This window comes from Chroicocephalus ridibundus, chromosome Z (assembly GCF_963924245.1).
Source record: "Chroicocephalus ridibundus chromosome Z, bChrRid1.1, whole genome shotgun sequence".
NCBI lineage: Eukaryota > Metazoa > Chordata > Aves > Charadriiformes > Laridae > Chroicocephalus > Chroicocephalus ridibundus.
This window is the reverse complement of record NC_086316.1, coordinates 16,571,971-16,589,202: the sequence shown is the minus strand read 5'-3', so window position 1 is coordinate 16,589,202 and position 17,232 is coordinate 16,571,971. Positions and strand designations below refer to the sequence as shown.

General features: G+C 42.6%; 1 protein-coding gene across 3 annotated transcripts in view; it reads left to right on the top strand.

The window, feature by feature from the left end:
* The first annotated feature begins 7,846 nt into the window (after positions 1-7,846).
* The window catches only part of DGKQ (diacylglycerol kinase theta), a 99,292-nt gene continuing 89,906 nt past the window's right edge, over positions 7,847-17,232 (top strand). For all 3 annotated transcript variants that reach the window (XM_063319819.1, XM_063319820.1, XM_063319818.1), the window contains exon 1: positions 7,847-8,087. In XM_063319819.1, coding sequence (XP_063175889.1) covers positions 7,871-8,087 — 217 coding nt within the window. In that variant the 5' untranslated portion in view covers positions 7,847-7,870. The remainder of the gene's footprint in view (positions 8,088-17,232) is intronic.

The window sequence follows — 17,232 nt, the reverse complement described above, 5'->3', positions numbered from 1 at the left end:
AGTTTTGTTAGCAGAACCAGAGAAGCCACTGACATAGCAAGAAGTGCAAATGCTAAAATATGGTATAAGTTGTGCAGCTATGTCTGCCCGTGATAAGTGTCTCTACTTTCTTGTTAAACACTTACTGGTGCTGACTATAATGATTTTGTAAAAATAAAGCTGTATTAATTGATGTTATCTCTGTAGGCTTTTTCCCCACAGGAGATGGATGTATTTAAACTGAAGCACTTCCTTCTGTTCTAAGTCTCTGTACCCATGTGTGAGGTGGTATATTTTATTTATAAATATTAATATGTAATATATAATTTATTTTCTGGAGTTCAAGAGAATAGACATTTTAATTTCTCTCTTTTTTTTTTTTAAGCTTGCGTAGCCTAATGTGTTCTTTATCATTACCTTTATCTGAAAATTTATAATCTCTTAATCTGGCTATATAAAGAATCAAATATTGAAAGACATGCCAGCTATTTTACTGCATAATTTGAAACTGAGCCAGAACTTTGTGTTGGCTTCCCATATCTGAGCTTTTGCTTCTCTTACTCAGGGGCGATTGTGGCTGCTTTTAACCAAAAAGTCTGCACTTGACTTATTCCTAATGTGATCAGAACAACTGTTGTAAAGACTTTTTTTTTTTTTTTTCAGGAAGTAAGCTGTAGAGCTACTACGAAGCAAAAAGAAAACTAATTTAATGCCAGCTACTAACACTTTTTTGTAGTGTGGATATGAGAAGTTGCATTTCTCTTCTGCTTTCTGTTGCAGGCCGTAGAGTGCAGAAATGTGATCTAATATTTTCCTTGTCTCTTCAGCTGTGAAACTTTTGGAAAAAAAAAAAAAGTATCCCATTTAAATAAACATCAGGATTTGCTTTTGGTTCAGACATCACCAACTTAGATTCTGGAGAGGTGACAAAGCTACAAATCTGAAACTTCTCTTGCCTAGGAAGCTGATACTCCATGAGCCAAACCAAACCAAAACCCCCATAGCCCGCCCTTCCTACTGCCTGCCAACAGTAGGACACATTCAAAGCCCTGCCTGTGTTTTCAGTTCTACATTCTTAGAAGCCACAGACTATTTTAAATTTTCCTTTTCTACCTCCACATATACTTGGAAGCATGTCATGCCTCTCTTTCAAGGCGTAGCGGCAGGGAAAGAAATTCAGAAAACAGAAGTCAGCAACATAGAAGGTCCAGCTAAGCTCAGAAAGGCTTTTGCTCACAACTCATCTATGAGATGGCATACCATCGAATTTCAGACCTCACCAATATGTAAGGAAAACTTTATATAGAAACAGAAGTTTAGCAATCCGATGTGGCATTTGGGAAGCTAATGGCTCTCACCCCTGTTCTGCAAGTGGAGGAAAGCGTTTGGCGCTCTCCAAGAAACCAGGAAATTGGAAAGCCAGGAAAGTCCATTTAGGCTGCCACATTTCATCCCACTGCTTCAGTAACAGCCTCAGTCAAAAGAAGGACTGTCAGTCTTGCCTCTCTTCACTGCCAAACCTGCTTCACCAGACCACAGATCTGCAGAGGCTGGCAGGCCTCTGTGTGGTCATCTATCCCACCCACCGATCAAAGCAAGGTCACCTACAGCAGGTGACTCAGGGCTGTGTCCAGTTGGGTATGGAGTATTTCCAAGGACAGAGAGTCCACAACCTCTCTGGACAGCCTGTTCCAGTGTTTGACTAGGCTTAAAGTAAAAAAGGCTTTTTCTTAGACGTAAATGGAATTTGCTGTATTTCTGTTTGTACCCATTGCCTCTTATAATTTCAAAGGGCACCACTGAGAACACCGTGCTTTCAACCCCCTGCTTTCCACCCTCTAATCCCAAATTTATAGACCTTTATGAAATCTTCCCTGTGCCTGGATCTGACTTGATTATTTATCGTCAGGTTTTTGCAGCTTGCTTACAAATAAATTGCTTCATGAAAGAGTTGAGTAACTGGATTTCATTGTACTGAGTGTCAAGAAAGCACTGACACAATTTACTGTATTACTTAAAGGATAAAAATATGATGTGATATTGACAGCACATAAAACTCACTTAATCCTGTACATAAAGTGGGGTAATGTACCAGAACTTGCACTTCTCCGTTGTATCAAAGGCTTTCTGTCACAGTACGTTCTCTCCCTACATAGAGAGAGCACAAGAACATTTCAAAAGGTTCAGAAGATCCAAGGTGTAAAGATTGCTCAATTTACAGAACATACCTCTACCAAGCCAGGAAACTTGTAAAAATGAGGATTTTCCTGTATTGCCTGCCATAGAGTTGTATTACTTGAGTTTAATGAGGTTACAGCATACCAGGTACTGCAAAATATTTATCTGGGTATAAAACTAAGTAAATAATCTTTTCAGAGGCATTTCATTTTGACCCATTTTACTAATCCTGTCAAAAAATAGAAAATGGATGCTTTTAGAATTTTGCCCATTTTCATCATGTAGCACTTCTTTATTAAATAAAAAAAAAGTATATCTAAGAAGTGGTAATTGTTCCTGTTGGTTCCATCTTTCAGTCTGTAGAGCAAGAATTCCTGCATGAACAAAAATCCCCTCATATTTACTGCAGCTTGAAGATTTATGCAGATCCTTTGAAACAATCCATTGAGACATGATGGATATCTCATGCTTTTACATATACTTATACATACATACGTGTATGTGTATATATATATATCTATATATATATATATAAAGACTGCAAGAGCCACCGAGCAATATTTAACAAAAGCAATCCTTTGATCTCTATCAGCTCTATATTTTACAATTAAAGCATAAAGGTAGAAATTACTTCTATTACATGTGTATCTGTTGTTTATGCTAGAGTATGTGGGAATGTTTGTTCTTAATCAAAGGCTTGCTGGAATTCCACAAAATCTTGTAAGCCAGAAACGCTCCAGGATACTTATCCATGAGAATATAAGATTTTTTTTAGAATTAACCAAGATGTTCAAGGTCAGGCTGGACAGATCTGTGAACAACGTGATCTAGTTGAAGATGTCCCTGCTCATTGCAGGGGGGGTTGGACTAGATGACCTTTAAAGGTCCCCTCCAACCCAACACATTCTATGACTCTATAATTCTATGTTTGTTCCCCATAATGTGCTTGGATTGTTGATAACATCAGGTTATTCAGATCCAAAGCAGATCTGAATATAAAGTTGACTAATAATTACAGTATCTGAGGGATGACTCCCCTCTGATAGCCTGACCCAGACAGGCAAGCACAGCTTGACCACAGCAAGCTGCCAGCCAAGAACACACTGCTGCTTAAAATGGGTGATAATTCTGTCCCAGCAGAACTGTCAGAGACAAACAGTACTTATCCAACTTCACATAAATATGTTCCAGATTCACATCACTATAACTGTGACCCTGACCAGTAGCAGCCCTTTTGAATGCTTTGCTATGATCCAGCCACCTCAAACTCTTTCTTTAGGCTGGCTGGTTTTCTGGTTTGACATTTCTGAAACAGGTAGCTACTTTTATTCTTGTTAGCTGCACAGGTTCCCAGCATTGTGAGAGTGCAGTTAGTTATGCTAGTTGCATGTAACTCCATCCTCTTTGGCTCATGCAAACTGCTGTTTCTTCTTCAAAAACACTTTAACTATCACTTTTGTATAAAGATCAGTATATGCCCTCCTTATAAAGACCACCTTGATAGCTAAAAGAAAAAAAAAAGGGCCAAAAAAAAGCTGGAATTTCTTCCAGCTGTCTTATCATTCTTCTGGTTTTGGATGAGTATCCTGAGTGCAGACATAAAGGCAGTCGAAACCTTGCATGATGAGCTCTTAAGCTCATCGAAACCTTAAGATGATGAGCTCTGAGTCAGGAACTGATACCAAATCCCTCTAGTGAGCTATCACATTTATGAATGTGACAGCTCCGATAATAATTCTTTACCTCACGCTTTTCCTCTGCCTAGGATGGCATTCCTGCTACACAGGTGAAACGGAAAGGATGGCTAGTCTTCAACTGCTGCCATATTCCATGGCTGCTGGCAGCAGAAGTGGCGGCAGACTCAGCTGAAGAAAATCATCAGGTGGTTTATGTTGTTTTGACTGGTTAGACTGGTTGCTCAGAGATAAGAAGGGAAGTTAAGGCACAGTAAGTATAGGTCACACATGTCTATGTGTTGCAGCATATAAATATGCATCTGAGGAGTCAGATACTAAGAAATAGCCAAAATCTCACATTTCATTTGCACCTTAATATTAAAACCTACCATTCTACAGGTAACTTCCAGGAAGAAAACCCTGTGACTGGCAGATGATGCAGTAATGTATCTGAGTTACTTGTTAATTGAATGAATTTTCATATTTCTATAAAATGATGTATTGATTACTTCCTCAGGATTTTGAAACAGGGCCAAATTCTGATGCCCTTATAAGGCAGTGTATTTTCCTGATCATAGGAAAGATTTGTTCAGATGAGCTTCAGCTTTCCAACTCTTGAGCCTCTGTCTCTTGAAAGGGGAAGGACTATTAGATCCATGAAAGAAAGGCAGTTCAAGAGGACAGCTATGTGGAAAAGAAAGGCATGACAAGCCAATGGAACAGGTGAGGCAAGGTGCGTTGTAGACAAGCTCTTGAAGAAAAGTAAGAGAAGAAGTCTCTCTGTGAGAATATGACAACATGGGCTAGGCACATAGGGAAGGGTCTTCCTCTCCTAAACAAGGAGGAATGTCCCAAATAACAAAGCTGACAAACAGCACTGAACTCCATCTGAAAAAACACCGGCACGTCTAATCTAATTGCAACTTTTGTCATGATATAGTCAAACTCAGCTCATTTGAAAGCACTGAAATAGACCACATGGGAGTTGGGGAAAGCAGACAGCATAGCAAACAGGCTGCTTTTGTTAGTCTCAGTTTCCCTTTGTCCATACTCAACAGGAATTTAAACGTACCTGTAGTCTCTCTGAATTCAAACATCCCCCGTGAACATCTGCACTCTCAGCTGGTGCACAGAGAGATGAAATTCAAGGAACTCTGTCAGCTTGCACCAACTGACAACACAGACAAATCTCTAAAAGGGATAGTACTTGTGTGTGTTGAGGTCCCTTCACATTTGAAATGGCTGAGTGTAAACTTTTGAATCATAATATCACGGGGTAATTGAGGTTGGAAGGGACCTCAGGAGGTCACCTAGTCTAATTTTCCTGCTCAAAGCCCAGACATCCATGAGGTCAGACCAGGGTGGCCATGGCTTATCCAGTCATATCTTGAAAACTTCCAAGGATGGAGATGGCATAAACTTTCCAGGTAACCCGCTCCTCTGCTTGGCTGGCTTCAGGGTGAAAAGGTTTCTCCTTATATACAGACTGAATGCCTTGTTTAAAGTCCTGCCCTTTTTCTCTTGTCCTCTCAGCATGCACCACTGTAAAGAGCCTTGCTCCATCTTCTTGAAAACCTCTGTGTTGTTACTAGGGGGCTGCTATGAGGTCCCCCTTGGAGACATCTCTTCTTCAGGCTGAGTAAGTCCTGCTCTCTCAAATTCTCCTCACAGGGTAAGTGCTCCAGCCCCTGACCGTCCTGGTGGCCCTCCACTGCACTTGCTCCAGTTTGTCAACGTGCTTCCTGTACTGGGGGACAAAACTGGATGCAATACTCCATAATGAATGCTGAGGAGACAGGAATCATCCCTTCTCAGTCTACTGGCTGTGCTCCTGAAGGGCCCAGGATGCCATTTACCCTGGTCATTGCCAGGGTGCACAGCTGGCTCATGTTAACTCATTGTCAACCGAGACACCCAGGACCTTTTCCACAGAGCTGCCCCCCTGCCTGTCTGCTCATTTCTCCTGCCTGCCAAGGTTTCTCTGGATGGCAATGTAATGTGTGCTCCCCCCAGCTTAGTGTCATATGCAAACCTGATAATACTGCTCTCTATCACCATCTCTGTGTTGTTGATAAAGATGCTAAATGCTACAGGTCTCAGGAGAGACCCCTGCAGTACTCCTCCCTGGCCTCCAGCAGACTTCAAGTATGACCCATTAATCGCTACCCACCAAGCCTAACTATCCAACCAGGTTTTTTACCCGTCTCGTTGTCCACCCATGCTGGACCATAACATTCCAGCACGGATACAAGAATATTGTGGGAGACCACGTCCTAAACCTTGCTGAAGTCAAGGTTCCATCAGTCTCCCCTCCTACATGGATCCACCCATTTTGACATGGAAGGCAATCAGGTTCATCAGGCACCACTAACCCTTGGCAAATCCATACTGTCTGTGCCTAATCATTGTCTTCTCTGCCATGTGCCCAGAAATGTTCCATGAGGCCTTGCTCTGTGATCTTCACGAAGACCAAAGTGAGGCTGAGTTTGTGGAAGGTGGGACCTGTCATTATGGGCTTTGGCTCATTCATTGTATTCAGCAGGCACACGTCTTCAAAGGAAAGGGTTTCACACGGCTTCCCTCTTCCCCATCCTCTTGTGTATTTGAGACTCCATAAAGCTCTATAGTATCTTAGGTATGTTTCCTAAATCGTGTTTGTAGGAGCAATTAGAAATATTTCAAAGCTTTTGTATCTTAACTGCTCACTCTTTCTCCAACCACAAAATGACACACCATGCTTTCTTTAGTCTCTTATTTCTACTGTTTCTCTTTGAGATGGTCAAATCCTTCTTGCTCTTGATCATAAATACCTTCACATTAACAACAGGGAGAGGTAAACTAAAATTAGTAGAAACTAGAAGATGCTGAGAAATTTTAGAAGGACCTCAGTGTTGGTCTTCAGGACAACAGGATGGTTTATTAAACCTTTCACCAAAATACAAATAAATCAGAGTCAGGGATGAAAATCTAAACTACTCTTTTCTTGTCTCTCATGGCTTAATGAACGTACCCGGACATCGTTCCAGACAGCTCAGTGGAGATTAGTACAAAGCTGAGATCTAGGACCCAACCAGACAAGTGCGGATATGGACAGCAGACATCCATATACAAAAAATCCAAGGGCACAGCCTCCCTTCTTGTCCCAACCTACTCCAGCGACGATACTTTGCCTAATATAGTGACAGTCAAAGAAACACAGGCATTTCAGAGGCGAGGAGGAGACTAGCAAGGTGGAAACCTCCCAGGGTGTAAATATTTTCAAAACTAGCACCAACTAGCTAGTTTTCATAAAGGATGAAAAAAACCCACAACAAAAACCACACACATCCCCCACCCCGTGCTATAGAGAGAAGAGGCTGCTACACAGAACCCTTTATCTTTTCTCATAAAGGCAGAGATGTTGGGAGTAGAAGGCAAAATCTATGGCAATCCATCTTCTCCCAATGCATCATCACAAAACTTCTTGAGATGGAGCTTTGTGCACTCCAAAATCGCACGAGGCTGTGGCAGCGACACTATCCAGTTCTGTGCCATGCTAAGAAACTGGAGGTCTTCTCAGCCTTCACAGCTGTAAATTGCAAAGTGAACCCGCTGCTGGTTTGTGATGACACCTTCTCACAAGCAGGCCTCTCCCCTGCCTCCACCTTTCCTCCTGCGGCGTTGTCACGGATGGCGGTAGCGGCGGGGCACAGAAGTACTGCCCACCTCTCTGAAGAATCCATACCACACACACTGCTGCGGGGGAGCTCCTTCAGCGCCCTTCCACCTGCTCCTCCAGCGCTCACCTCAACCTCGGTGCGCGATTCGACCTCAGGACGAGCCCAGGGCAGCGAGGCCTGGAGCGGGGCGGAACGGCAGCGGCCCGGCGGGGCGGCTGCGGCCTCCGCTCAGGGCGGGCGGCGGCGGGGCCGGCAGGGGGCAGCGCGGCGCCTCCCAGGCCCAGGCTCTGACGGGGCACCGCCCCCGCCGCCGCCGCCGCCGCCTCGGGCGGAAGCGAGGGAGAAGCGGCAGCCGGCGCCGCGCCGCGGGGAACGGGCATGGCGGAGGGGACGCGCTCGCTGCGCGGCGGCAGCAGCCCGGCCTCCAGCCCGGTGCTGGGCGGGCGGGGCCGCGCCGCGGTGGCGGCGGCGGCGGCGGCGGCGGGGGGGAGCAGCCCGCCGGGCCACGGCTTCCGCAGGGTGACCCTCACCAAGCCCACCTTCTGCCACTACTGCACCGACTTCATCTGGGGGCTGGCCGGCTACCAGTGCGAGGGTAAGGAGCGGGAGCAGGGCGGGGGGCGGCCGGACGGGGGACGGCGGGGACCAGGGTGGGGGACGGCGGGCCGGCTCCGCGCCGCCCTGCTGGCCCGGGGCGAGCGGCCGTGGTGAGGGACCGGCGGGGAGCGACCGGGACGGGATGGGGCGAGATGGGCGGGGGGGATGCCTAAATATACTAGTAACAAAAATTATCGTTAGTAATAATAATTAGTAATCAGGCAATTCTAATACTAATTAAAAATCCTAATAGTAAAAATAATATGTTCTACTAAAACCAAAATAGCTAACAATAGTAATAATGAAAATTCTAGTAGTGATAATATCTAGTAATAAAGTGTAGCGACAACTATAATACTAAAAATTCCAATAACAATAGTAATAAATTCTAAAATTAGAAAGTCTAGCGACAATGATACGAAAAATTCCGATGATAATAATAAGTTCTAAAATAAAGAAGTCTAGCGTAACAGTGATACTAAAAATTCCAATAATAATAATGATAAGTTCTAAAATAAAAAAGTCTAGTGGCAACAACGGTACTAAAAATTCCAATAATAATAATAAAGTCTAAAATAAAAAAGTCTAAAAACAATGATAATACCAAAAATTCGACTATTAATAGCAATAAATTCTAATAACAATTAATTCTAATAATAAATTCTAATAATAAATTATAAAAACAGATCTAATGAAAATTTGGTAATAATTATTAAAATTTTAACAAAAATAATAAAAAATCGAAGGTACAGCACTGCCTCCTCCTAGGATCACAGACTCATAGAATAGTTTGGATTGGAAAGGGCCTTTAAAGGTCATCTAGTCCAACACCCAAGAAAGGTCCAAGAACCAGTGTGGTGATAGGCGTGTTTGTGTGATCCAGCACTGCCCCTGCCCATCCCAGGATGGATCCACTGCGAGCCACCAGCCACTACCACTGTGGTGGAGTTTGAACCCTCTAAACCTGGGCTGATGCCAAGGAGGGGAGAAGGAATCTCCAGGTCTCCTTGTTGGCCCTCATGGCAGCTGATGTTCCTGCAGGTGACAAAATTATGGCTTGTTCTGATGCAGAGAAACCAAATGGTGTCAGAGGGAAGAGAGGGTGTCTCCATGGCCCGCTTTTAAGAAAGAAACAAAGAAACAAACAACAAAACAACACCTTGATGTCTTCTTGAGACTATGCAGCGCAGCCGGCTTGGGTTGTATGTCCAGGACCATGTCTGTAGGAGTCGAGGTGTACAAGGGCCTCATTGTTCGGGTGGTATCAAACAGGGCGGTGGGTGTAGAGCCAGTAACCTGCAGCGCTTGAAATAGCTCCTGCCTTTTGTCGTTGTGGGTGAAGAGGGTACAGGATGAAGTTGGGTGGAAGTCATGTTCCTGTGTGGTGCAAAAAAAAGTCTTTCAAGAATTGTTTTGTATTTCCTTACTTAAAACTTCGCTGAGAGATGTGTCGTTCTGTCTGCGTAATGGAAAGTCACTGCCTGCCCTAACAGCAAAAAATCCACAAACTCGAGTGAAAATTTCTTAAGTTGTGGAAATGCACAAAGTTGGTCTTTTGTAGTTAATTTTATTATATCACTGCCTTAAAAAAGGGCCACATTATTTGAGTCACAAAAGCATACATTCAGGTGCTAGTTTTGTTACTTGAAGAGCTGAGGGGTTTTGGTATGTTAACAGGTAAGAAAATGTGAAAGGCTTTCGTCCGGGGTGTCTCACTTTTTTTCCCATTCCCATACTAGGTATATAAAGGTAGTGCATAGCTGTAACTTGAATTTAGTGTCTTTTACTAGTTTGAAAACTGCCTTGACAGTTTTGTAGTCTGGAATTGTTTTTCCCCTTTGGTTTTTCAGGCTGAATTTTGGGTAAGGATTGTTAGTGCCACTGTCTAATGACCGTGTGCTAATGAGGCACTTCTAAGCTGCGCTGTTAAGACACCTCTTTTTAACCTACATCTGAAAAATCCACCCCAAACCAAGTCGCGTGTGTGAGGCGTAATAAGAGAGAGAAAAATACTCTTTAGTCTTCATTAGCTGAAATATTTCCTGCTCAGAGCGTGGGGGAAAAGCCTGTGGTGTCGCTTGGCATGTCAGTGTCTCCTCTGGGTGAAGAACTGATTTTTTTGGTCCATTTGTCTGTTTTCAACCAGCTGTGCCTGGTGGCTTGTCCGTCTGTTCCAACAACTTACTGCTATACAACAAATTTCAAAAATACCCCATGGGTCATTTGCTGACGGTGGCCCCTTTTGCCAGCCAGTTGTACACGTTTGTGCCTTCTTGAATAGGTTGGCAGCTCGTTCTTTTCGAGTTATTTAATAAATGCTAATACGATTTCTTGAAAGATATTTTAAATTAATTCTGCTTAATAATTACCTCCTGGTCACATTTGCTTTAACTAATGGAGTTTGGTCATTGTCCTTTAGAAAGTAATAAAAGGGTGATCTCTAGGAGTGCCAGGCTGATTAACAATGATAAAAAAAATAACTCGCACAGCTTTTTAGTGAAGGACATGTTTGCAGTAGACTGGAAAACCTTAGTAGCTAATCGCTATCTCCTTTTTCTTCTCCCCAGAGAGACTAGGATTGTGTGTGTAGTTGCAGCTGAGCTGATGTTGTCCTTGTTCAGGCTCCTTTTGATAAACCACCCACTACAGGCTTCTAAATGAAGCCGCTGAGTGCCCCTTTTCTATGTGAATTTGCAGTGGTTTCTGTTCCAGATCTGTGGGTTCAAAATGTTCACTCTCCTGGTCCTGTTTGTGTTGATGTTCCCTGGAGCTGTTCTTCATCAAAACAGAAAGTTTCCAAACTTTGAGGGGAACTGAGCATGCTGATGGTAAGACTCCATCAGTTAAAGAAAGGAGGAGGGAGGGGGGGAAGCTCCTGCCTGTCATTATTTTGAGAGGTTGTGCGGCCTAAATGACCGAGATTTGAGCTTTAATTGTGGTCGTGCTTTTGACCCTTGGAAAATGGCATCTTCTAAACGTCAGTGATCAGGTCTGTGGAGTGTTTCAGCAAACTTATCAGCTACTCAGCAGACTGGCACATGCCCATGTGGCCTACATGGCTGTGTAGCAAAAATGCGAGAAAGTACAATGAATTCTTAACGCATTTCTGGTAGTGCAAGCCAAGATAAGTGGTCCTTCCGTTTTCTTCTTGTGTACTCTGAGAAATGCATAGAAGAGATGCTCTGATGCTCTCCGTACAAGGCACAAAGTGTCCTGGATCTAATCCCTCTGTTTTAAAGTAATACTGTTTCCCTCTCCAGTTCAGGGCCAGTACTGCCATTGCCAGCACTTTGTACAGGACAGGAGGGGCTCCTGGGGAGAACTACAGCTCTCTTCCTAGATTGGCAAGGTATTTTTATAACTTAAGTTTTACAGGGAAGACAGTCTTCCCGTGTGTATTAGGTGTCCAGTTGGGTCCAAAGATGTCACTGTGTTAAGCTTTTTGTGCACGTATTGTTGTAATCTCAGGCTTGTAGCTGTGGTTTATTTTTTCTTTCTTTCTCCCTTCCCCCACTCCCCCTGCAAATTTGTTTTCTGTAAACCCTTGGTAAATGACTCTTTATTTTTCTTGTACTCTTTGTAGCTGTCACTTCCTTTGATAACTGTGTGTGTGAAAGAATAAGTGATGTTTGTATTGTAACATGAACAATTGCTCTCTTATATTGCTCTTGCTTTCCAAAGCCTGATCATTTCAGTTTTGAGTGGGTTTGAATTCCCTCAGGCTTGGCAAGGAAGAGCCAGTGTAAGTGACTGGGTTTCTGTGCATCTCTGTGTGCATCTTAAAAATGAAAAATATTAAGTATATGAAGTCTGCATAAGAAATAAAGAGAGCTGAGTTCTCGTTGGTAATGCACAGAGAAACAAATTTCATACACTAAAAAAGTAGCTAGCAGGTATTTTAATTTGGAGTTTGGGATTTATTTTATCCATCGTTAAATGTATTTCTTTTCCCAGTGCTTTTTCTTTTTCCATGAAAACTTTAAAAAAAAAAAAAAAGGTAGGAAGGTGAATCTGTAGATTTTGGGGGCTACAAATGCTTCCAGTGCTATAAATCTTTCTAATGTTAACTCGGTTTGGTTTATTTTATCCAAAGGTAAAAATAATAAGCAATTTGGTTAGCAAATTTAACAGAATTATTTATTTTTAGGTTACAGATAAATATCTCTTTCATTAGAGAATTTATTGGAAGCTTCTGTCAGGGACTTTTTGGTATGTTTTGTGTCTGTTTTTACTAGGGAAATGTCATTTGAGCAGGTAGGATACTTGTCTTGATATGGAGGCACTAAGTCAAATAATACTTTGGGAAATAGCATCCTTGTTTTCTGGTTTTGTAGTTTTGGGTTTTGTTTGTTTGTTTGTTTGTTTGTTAGGCTTTGTATTCTAAGGATAAGCTCCAGACTTAGTCCAAGATGCAGAAATCCCGGTTTCTCCTAATACCTGGTTTCAATGTTGGCTAACAACACTGCCGCTTTTCCAGAATAAAATGTAAATGGTGAATTGGAATGACGTTTATGTCATTAATCTCTGACTTAGAAGGACAGCCATAAAGCTGCTGTGATTTATACAGGCATGTCCCAGACACGGTCAAGCCACGTTGTGCCTCATTGGTGTAGGAGACAGCATCAGTGAACGCAGTCCGGGGATACACATTCTGGGCATGTTTTGAATGGAGTCTACTCCGTTTAAAGACTGTTCTAAGTAACTGGAGTCAGTTAGGGAAGACGTGTTTTAGTTTAAAACTGGGAGTTAAACCAGCAGGGAGTTCGTAGGGATATGGAAATAGTGGTAGGGGATAGAGGGATGAGGAGCAATCCCCTAGAACTCTCATCCTTTCTGTTTAGTTGGGCAGGCAGCTGGAAGATCCTTGACCCTGCTGGTTCCATGCAGCTCAGTTTTGAAGGCAGTGAATGATACATGAGATTCCTCAGAAAGTCTTAATGCTTGCAGTTCAAAAGGAAAGCAAATTCTCCCTCCTCTTCTGGCAAGCTTGGCTTGCTTTTGGTGCATTTTGAATTAAAAATTGAAGCTGCAAGAAGGTAGCGCCGCAATGAAATCTTGCCTCTATCCCACAGTCGGTTTCAATTTTCAAGACATGCTCACTTTATTCTTTAGTGGGTTCCTTGTCAGTGGCGAGGCCTTTCCGTGCAACAATGAGATGCAGTTTGATGTTGAGATGCAGTGTGAGTTTGTGGTTGAGATTGTTGTTGGGTGGACGTGATTTTGCTGCATTTAAAATTTAGATTGAGCTGTGTGACTCTGAATCCATCTTGGGAACAAACACAAAGACTGTCAAAAAAGGAAAAAAAAAAAAAAAAAGAAAAAAAAACAAACCCCAAACCAATAAACCCACTCCCCAAAAGAAACCTGACACAGAAACTTAGCTCAGTTCTGGTCAAGCTGAAATATATGTTAGGAAAAGTATTTGGAGGATTGACTGACACACTGAAAGATGCAATTTACTTACTGGTCTGGATTTGAAGGAGAATCCATTTTGTACTGGTGAATCTATGCTCTTCTTCTGTCCCGCCTTCCTCTGACAGTGCTTTGGAGGACAGTATCACTGTCACCATCAGTGAAGCAGTGGAAAGGACAGGGAGCTTCACGAGGATGCACGCAGCTTTTGTAGCTGGAAGCTATATTTTGTGTTGACAGTGTTATCGCAGATTTCGGTTCAGAAACTCAATTATGTACGAAATAACTTGCCACAGAAAGTGCTAAAGCCAGTAAACCAATACCAGGCTTTGCACGGCACTTTCGTATCTCATCCGTTCTGCTGCTTCAGTCTGACTCGGTGATAAATGACAAAAGCAATGAAGAAGGTGCTCATCAATCCATCATGGTCTGGAGTGGCTGTGGCTTGCTCTCTGCAGGTTTTCTTTCTAGGTGATCTTTCATCTAATATTGCTCAGACTCAATATGCTCAGGTGTTCCTCAGCTATCTTCTAGGCTAATATCCTCTGCTTCTTCCCATCTGGCCAGAAATTTTTCAGCCTTCCTCTGCTGAGTTTCCTGCGGACCATAGCTCTTGCAGTGCTGTGCTAAGGGTCTAAAAAGCCTTTTTGTTCTTTCTTGCAGTTGTGTGTGGGATAAATGCCTGACTAGTTATTTCTTTCTGATAAACAAAGGACACTGAGCTCTAAGGCTTTCACCCTAAAACATTTTCTAAGCACTGTACTGAGCCACCTACAGCGTTTTCTGTAAAACTTGGGTAGAGTTTCAATCAGAAGTGACCTCAGTACTTCATGGGTGCAGAAGCACTTGCCTGTTCCTATTTTCTGTGGTGTTTGCCTGCATTCGCTGTGTGTTTCTCCCTGGTTCAGGTGTGGTTTCTTTTTAGCAACCAGTACGTTTTGGTAACATCTCGCCTTCCTCTAGAGGTGGTGTGCTACATCCTTCCTTTTGGATTCTTTCCATTCTTTATGGATGTAGATGTTTGTATTAAAATAGGATATAGCACATCTTACCCAGAAGTACACATCTCTGTGTGTGATTACTGTGTCCTTCAGTTTTAGTCCTCAGCAGTTTTTGTTTTAGTGGTGATGTTACTTTTATTTCAATAAAATACCTGATACCATTAGACAGTATCCTGGGGTTTTCCATGTGAAAAAAACCCCAACCCATTAAGCAATCACTTTGCATTGACAATTGTTTTATAACAAGGGAGCGGGCTGGGGCGTCTCGGGTCTGGTCGGTGAGCGGCGGTCCCATAATCGTGTTCGTATATTCCCCTATCCGTGTTATTGTTGTTGTTTGCCTGTTCCCTTTGCTGTCCTGTTAAACTGCCTTTGTCTCAACCCAAGAGTCTTGCCTTTTCTTCTGATTCTTCCTGTATTAGGAAGGCGCGAGCGAGCGGCACGTGGTTCTTGGTTGCCGTCTGAGGCCAAACCACGACAGTCCTTTATGGGCGTTTGTTCCCTAAGCATAGATGCTGATCTTGAGGTGCGGTCTCCCGCTTATGGTGCCATGGAGGATGACATGCAAGGAATTTCGTCTTCATTCTGCTCTTGGCAGTTTGTAATGGATGTTTCTGTTGATTTCCACCCCCCCCCCCACCTTCCGAACTCCAAGTCCAGGGATAAGGACTGTTTGCTGTATTGTTTCCAGTGGGGTCCCTCTGGGCAGGGTCCCTGTTGCTTGTCTGTTTTCTGCTCTTTGATCACATACTTTTTCTAACTGCCCATAATGTTGCTTTTCTGCTTACTATCCCGTAGAAACCTGGTTCTCTTCCTGATTTTTTAGAGCTCTTTTCTCAGGCGGCAGCTTTGAATTATCTTGGAATCAGGCTGTCCCTGGATGACCTTTGCTTTTTGGTTCTGTCACTAGTTTTTTCCAGAGTCGTTTCTAACACTGCATTTGATCAGCTCAAACTGTTTTCCTTCTGGGTGACTTGTTGCTCATTAGGGCCATCCTGAGCTGGCTCAGGAAAATCCCTTCGGCGAAACTGCTTTTGCAACACCTATTGAAAACACGTGACTAAGTTACATTCACGTATTTAATTTGACTCAGCTCCAGTGGGAAAAGAACAGGATGTATGTACAGCATATAGCACTTTACAAATGATAAAATAGTATGTGCTCCTTTTCTTTTTTTTTTTTTTTTGCCAGCCTATCTTTTAAAAACACCTTTCAGTTTTGAGAGAAAGACTGTTAGGAAACACTCCCAAGCAGAGAGCAGAAACTAACATTTGTATATCACAACGTGATAAGGAACTAAGTGGAAGTGTACTTCTTTTTTTTTTTTTTTTCTAAATGTGCCACCACAGTATTCTTCCTTTTAAATCGTATTGTTGTCTACTGTTTTCTCACTTGTGGAAATTTGTTATTCACTACAGTACAGTCAGCCCCTACTTTCACTTCCTGTTTTTTTTTATTTTAATATTTTTATTTACTTGGCTCTGGAAGAATGAGGGTGTATGCGTGTGTGTGTATATATTTATACACATACGCACATATATAGATACATGTGAAAAACATGTATTTTTATGTATGTTTGTTGCTTTTTATCTGTTTAAAATGGAATATGAGTGATTAACTTGGAAGTATGTTTAGGATTATGAATATAATACGCTGATATTGCTCAACTGCTTGGCTTCTTTTTAAATATCTCTTGTATGATATAAATGCCGTGCCACTTGCTATGTAAAAATAACGTTGTTTAAAACCTAAAGCAACTAAAAGTGAGAAAAAAAAATTGCTGTATTTGACCACAATTTAATCCATCCCTGGAGGTTTTATGTATAGAGAAGACTGCAGCATGTTGTTCTGCAGGGTGGTATTAGATTACAATGGCTAGGAAATAGGACTTCCAGTTTGAGTGCAAGAACGTGTGGCAGAAGAAATCTCTGTTCCTCATTGCATTGCTTTCTCCTCAGCAGAATGTGTCATATTTTAATGTCTTGCTGTGTTATGATGCAACTCAGGAAATGAGTCTGTTCTTTTTCTGCAGTACTTTCTCTACAGCATGTGGAGATAAGAACTGGTACACCTTGTTAACCAGCAAGCGTAGGAGTACTCCATTAACCAGTTCCTTAAGTCTTTCAAACAAAAATACTTCCTCAGTGCTGAAATCATTGCGTGTCTGGGAGCTTCAAAAGAAGGCAGAAGAATACAAGGAAATTGCTAAGATTCCTCTAAGCATGAAGAGGGCATGAGGGAAGGAGCTGAACATGAAGTGAAAAGGCTAGTCTTGTTTGAGACTGTGGATGCTCTCTTTCAGAAAAAAAAAAAAAAGCCTTTTGTGAGATGAAAGATTTTCTTCAGAATCTAGTTAGTGTAATAAATAGAATCATGTTTGTTAACCAAATCAGGCTTTCTTAAAGGCTGGTGAAAACCTACACTGTTTCGACTCTTCACATACTTAAATCGCAGGCATCCAGCGTGTTATCTGGTGCACTTTGATACCTCAAGGCCTAAATCACAGGCATCCGGTGTGCTGTCTGGGGCACTTTGACACCTCAAGGCCTAAATCACAGGCCTCTGGTGTGTTTTAACACTTCAAAGGGAAGAGCTAAGTTGTGAGATAAGCTGAAAAGAGTCTCCCCAAGGACACTGATAAAGATGAGGAGCCTTCAGCCCCACGACCACCAGGAGGCGGGACAAGACCGACCCCCTAGCAACACGTCGCTCAGACACGGAATACACCAG